At 43.7% G+C, this 5,809-nt stretch overlaps 1 protein-coding gene across 1 annotated transcript in view; it reads left to right on the forward strand.

The window, feature by feature from the left end:
• The first annotated feature begins 6 nt into the window (after positions 1-6).
• REPS1 (RALBP1 associated Eps domain containing 1) overlaps positions 7-5,809 on the forward strand; it is a 118,194-nt gene continuing 112,391 nt past the window's right edge. The window contains exon 1 of the mRNA XM_019526948.1: positions 7-212. Coding sequence (XP_019382493.1) covers positions 60-212 — 153 coding nt within the window. The 5' untranslated portion in view covers positions 7-59. The remainder of the gene's footprint in view (positions 213-5,809) is intronic.

Raw genomic sequence — 5,809 nt, forward strand, 5'->3', positions numbered from 1 at the left:
TCGCGGCGGCCCAGCCACTGCCGCGCGGGCCCTGCCCTCCCCGGCGGCCGGGGCGGACGATGGAGGGCCTGACGCTGAGCGAGGCGGAGCAGCGCTACTACTGCGACCTCTTCTCCTACTGCGACACGGAGAGCACCAAGAAGGTGGCGTCCAACGGGCGCGTGCTCGAGCTCTTCCGCGCCGCGCAGCTGCCCGCCGACGTGGTCATGCAGGTACGGACCTGCCCCTCCCCGCAGCCCGGGCCCCAGCGGGCGGGGCGTTCCGTTGGGGCCGTTGCGCGGTTGTGGCCAAGCCCCGCCCCCCCCGCGGGGCAGCGACGAGAGGGGGCGGGGCTTGGCCACAATGGGGCACCCCAGGGGCTGCAGCCCCTGGGGCGCCCCAAGATCCTGCGGAGGCATGCGAGATAACTGCCACCATCCTGTGCAGATGCTAGCACCAGAGGGCATCCTCTTATGGGGTTAAGAGACCCCAGCCCTGTGAAGCGTGCGGGTACCACAGCAGCAATATTCAAGCAGAAATCTGTAGCGTTCAAAAGCCCTGGCTGCTGCCTCTCAGATCTTTGCAAAAGACCAATTGCTGCCTGCTTGCACACAAAAAAAGGGTGGAACCTGATAGTGGGTGTTTGGGGATGCCTGGAGACTCATGGGGGATGGGGGGCTTTGAGGCTACAAAGGCTGAGAGCCATTGTACTTGTACAGGCTCCTGAGAGCCAAGGATGGGATTAGCTACAAGGGGCTTAGAGTGCCCCTGTGCATGGGCTGCACTTCAGGGGAAGGAGGGGATGGCTGTTGGTTGTCTTACAGAAGTGGAGAAGATGTGTGTGTGCACCAGCATTCAAACTACCTGAGCAGGAGGACCCCCACCTGTTCACCTCATCAACACCAAGGCTAAAGGTTTATAACTCAATGCTTTGGCTCCTGGGGCCACAGGGCTGCTCCATGGGCCAGTCAGACCCTGTGTGTCAGGATTAGGCTGCAGGGTCCTGCGTTGCCTCCGTCTAGCCCCATGTGCTGGGGTTGGGCCCTGGGCTGTTCTGTGCGCCTGATCCAGCAACAGGCACAGCCTGTGGGGCTTTCCACGGACTCATGGGGAGCCCCACAGGCAGCGTGATACAGCAGCGGGGGCTGAGTGACCTTGGTTAAAAAGAATGTTGGTTCCTTGAGGTCACAATCAAGGCTTCAAAGGCTTTCCAGGACTAGCATTTACATAAGGAATTGTGACGCCATCAGTCAGAAATACTCGTAGCTTGCAAGCATGTGGTCACCCTTTTTATTGTATCTTCCCCTTCAGGCATGGATTGCTGTGCTTTTAACTCCAGTGTTAGTGCTCTTCATTTGAGACTAGTTTAGTTGAAACAGACAGACCGGCAACCAGTTTCTTCCAAACACAGGTCAATGTCCTACCTAATTTGTTTCAGATGTGGTAACTATTCTCTTGCAAAGTAATGCATTTTTAAAAGAAGAAATGTAAACTGCTCAAAGGATTTTACACACCTGAAAGGATCTGAAATTAACTGTATTAATGAAGAAAAGGACTCTGACTTGCTGCCTCAGAGATTGCTGTGAAAAGGATCTGGTCAATGTGCAGCTGCAGTCAAAGCAGAAAGTGGGGAAAACATTTTTATAAGAAATGAGGGGGAAGAAAAAGTACAAAGAAAATGTAAATACTGTTACGTGCACATATTCATCTGGAATAACATGTGCACAGATGCTATAAAAAATCTGGAACTTGTGGGATTGATTTAGTTGCATCTTCCCTTCATGTGTCTTGCCCACAAACCTGCTGGTTGCAGTTGGAAGGCACAGACCTTCCCTTTGAAGACTTATTCTACATCTTTCTGTTTGTTTTTCTTGTCTTCAACAGAGAATGGCTTGTTCATAACTCCTACATCCAAGCTCCAACCACAATTAAAAGACTTCCTGAACAGTTAAGGTTACTATACACTACATATGACGAAGCAGCAAAACCCAGGGAAATTATGTATCCATTAGATAGCTTATGCTTTAGTTCTCCACATATCTTGTTGCAACAGTAAGCATGCCATGGACCATGCATGGCAACATAATCCTCTAAGGATGCTAACCTTTCATTATGTCCTCTTAACTCTCCCTTTATACACAACCTCTAACTCAGTGGCTTTCTGTGAGATCCTTTTAATTGTGTTGTGTAATATTAGCGCAGTCAGGTGTGCAAACACCTACACTTTAGGGTTGTTGGTTGTAGCTGTGTTGGTCTAAGGACATGGGCAGACAACAATTTAGTTGGTCTAATAAAAGATATCACATCTGCCCAAAGAACCTTGTCTGCCAAACACCTACACATGATTCAAAAGAGATCAAAGGGTTTCATATGGGAATCTATAGTGTAAAAAAACATTTGGACATGTAGGCTTTTTGAGTTCTCTCTAGAGAAAAATTTTACTATTGTTCCATAGTCAGAAAAAAAAAGAGAGAAAGCAAAGAGCTGTCACTTTTCTAAGGGATGCTTTGAATTAAGCAAGGGATGCCTTGGGTTTCAGAAGATTTGAAAGCTATTTTTTATTAAGCTAGCAAGGGAACTACACAAGAATAATTGTAAAATTCTAAAACAGAGGGGAAGTGAGTGTGGGATAACATCCTTGACAACTGCTTCGCAGTGAATTTGTCTGGGTATCTTTAAGGTGGGTCTCAGACAAGTTGATAAAAGGGAGAACTGATACCTTTTAGCTCCATGTACATGTGAATGGCATTCAACAGGCAGGGTTTCTTCTTGTTGGGGGGGGTTTCTTTGGATGTGTCCAGGCCAGTTGGCCTTCCCCTGCAGAGTTGACTCACTGTCAACCACTGGTCCTTAGTATCTAAGGAAAGCACAGGAGGCAAAAACTTGATCTGCATTCATTAGTGAATTTAAGGGCTACTGTGATAATCACAGAATAGTTGCTTTGGCTAGAGACGATACCAGTTTCTTCTTTACATGATAAGATTTTGAAAATGAGTGCATTGACTGTGTGCAAGGATTTTACCTCACTTTGTTTAAGCTACATTCTTAATAGTCCCCCCCCCCCATTTTCCTGCATGTAAAAGTCTGTTGTAGAAACCTCGAGAACCAGATTTACATTTTCTAAAAATCAGAATTGAGACTCTGAAGAATGTAGCACAGTTTACTGTGAAGCAGTTGTCAGGGATGTTGTTATCCCACCCTCACTGCCCCTCTGTTTTACAATTTTTTTACAATTATTTTTGTGAAGATCTATGTTTGTTCTTTGCATCCACTGACTGTAAATGTTTTATGTTTATATCTGGTTTCCTTGCACATGACTTCCTAAAATTTACTCTTAGAACATAACACAACATTTTTTTTTCCAAGACTGAAGCCAAATATAGGGAGCTGAGTACAGAAGGAAAACTTACCCCACCGTTTTTTGATGGGCACATGTTTTCATATAGCTTTAATAAGACAGGCTATATTTTAAAATCTCTTTAGAATTCTATTAAAGGAAAAGTGGAATTAAAGTCTCAGTTAAGTACTTTTAATAGAGGTGTGAAGCATACTAATTTGCTGAACAAAAGGACACTGATAAATTAAGTTAGTAAAGTTCAGAACTTCATACAAATTAGATTTATTTCATGCTGAATTAGAACAAGAAACAGCAAGAGACTTTATTTTTCTAAGAAGAAAGGTATAGTCTGTTTTTAGTGCATCTCTGTTCTGATATTAGAAAAATTTAGTTGATGCCCTGCCCTGCTTTGTTCTGGTATTGAAATGCATACAACCAGGCCTTTATTATTGTCCCTTTATTTTGTTAGGCTGATACTTAAATATATTTTTATGCTAGTCTGATATTAATAGATACCGTTCTCTCTCGCAAGCTTCACGCACCTTGTCTTTGGGAAGGCAGAATGAAGAGAGAAAGTCTTCCAGAGTTACAGCTGCAAGGAACAGAGCCTAATCTTCAGCTTGGTCACCTTGCGTTTCCTACAGTTTTAACCCTTTCACAGCTGAACTGTCAGCAGCTCTTGACAGCTCAACCAAAAGCTGAAACTGTAGCTGTTGCTGAAGACTGAACTGAATGGGTGGATCTGGGTTTTTGGAAAAAGTTAACAAAGTCTTGGGACTGTGAAATAGGAGAAGAGAGACCAGGAGTAGCCCACAGACAGCCAAATTGCTGAAGAAAGGATAGCTGGATTAGTGGAATATCAAAATCATAGAAAAGATGAGGGTTAACACCACTGGAATGAAGAACAGTTGTAATGAGCTACAAAGTTAATAGAATCCCTCAACGCTGGCTGAACAGAAACACCAGTACTGCTGCCCCACTATTAGTTTTAAATTTTGGGTGGACCTGGAATGGAAGTAGGTACTAGACCACTGCCCCCCATCCATAACTCAGCCCCTGGACTCCTTGCAGCTGCTGGAGGGAAGAGAAGGAAAAGCAGCAGCTGCTACTTTTACAGCATCTCCACTCTTCTATTCTGAGCAGAAAAATCAGTTTCACCACTTAAGGCGACTAATTTTTTGGGCAAAAGGGTGCATGTGTGTTTAGTATTTGATTCCGAGAGAACATGTCTTGGAAAGGGAAGCAATTGTTTTGAAGCTTTCAGTGCTGCATTTGTGAAAGTTGTATAATTATAGACCACTTTATGAATTTCTCTTACTGTATCAGGAGAGAGCCCTAGAATTTAGTTTACAGTACTTAACTGTAGTCTGAAGTTACTGGTTATGACACTCTTGAAGTTATAATGGTGCAAATGATCCTGTTGCAGTGTACTATTTACTTTTAATGTTAAGTAAGCACTTTCACACCACAGAATCATAGAAATTAGGGTTGGAAGGGACCTCAGGAGGTCATTTAGTCCAGCAATTCAACCTTTTTTGTAACAGGACCCATTTGTAAACATGATGGCCATTCCGGACCCAGTACTCCTCACTTGCAGCCTGCTTCCCCCAGGCCCCAGCTTCCCAGTGAGTGGGGAGGTGTCCCAAGCAGCCCCTTGCAGGTTACTGTCCTATTGAATAATACAATTTCATGCTATTGTCCTATTGAATAGCAAAATCCAGAGTACAGATTGGAAGTGCACACTTGGAACTAAGTAAGGAAAATGAAAATATTATCTGTCAAATGGTATCGTATTACTGTAGTTAGTACATCTGTAGCTTCTCTCTCTACAACTTTAGTTTTTAAATTTTAATTTTGTGACGTAGACTTTACTAGAAACAAAAGGCATTAAGGCATGAGTTGAAGTAATTACATACTTCAAAATAAAATTTGTCTAAGAGGCTTTTAAAGTTGATTTCTAGATCTGCCTTTAGGAAGCCTTGTTTGCTTGTATAGACTACCATATATCAAAACCTGATTTAAAAAAAAAAAAACTAAGCTGAAAGCAAGTATTTTTTTTGCACAGATGGGGACCTGCTGTGAAAATATTTCCCTGGAGATAGACTGCAATTTACTAACACAGAAGAAGCAATAAAATGTTAACTGCAAGTGAAAACTGAGCTGAAGTGTCAAGTGCCTCATCTAGAGAAAGCAAGCAAGGGTGTGTTTGTGTGTATGTGCGCACAGGATGCTTTTAGGTATAAACCAAAACTTCAAAATGCTGTGAATGTCTGTTTACTCGGTGCCTGATCCTATTTTGATTCCACTGAGTGCTTTACTGTTCTTCTCGGTAATTTCACATTCGGATCTAGGACCTGTACTGTAGTTTTAAGCACCTTTTTTTAGCTGGAAGCCTCCTTTTAAAGCTCTTTCATTTGATGATAGAGGGGTGTGGTACCACTTTCTTTAAAATGGCCATACTTGCTGCCCCGCCCCCCCCCCCCCCCCCCCCCC

Source organism: Gavialis gangeticus, unplaced genomic scaffold, assembly GCF_001723915.1.
Source record: "Gavialis gangeticus isolate Ggan-Ray unplaced genomic scaffold, GavGan_comp1, whole genome shotgun sequence".
Lineage (NCBI taxonomy): Eukaryota > Metazoa > Chordata > Crocodylia > Gavialidae > Gavialis > Gavialis gangeticus.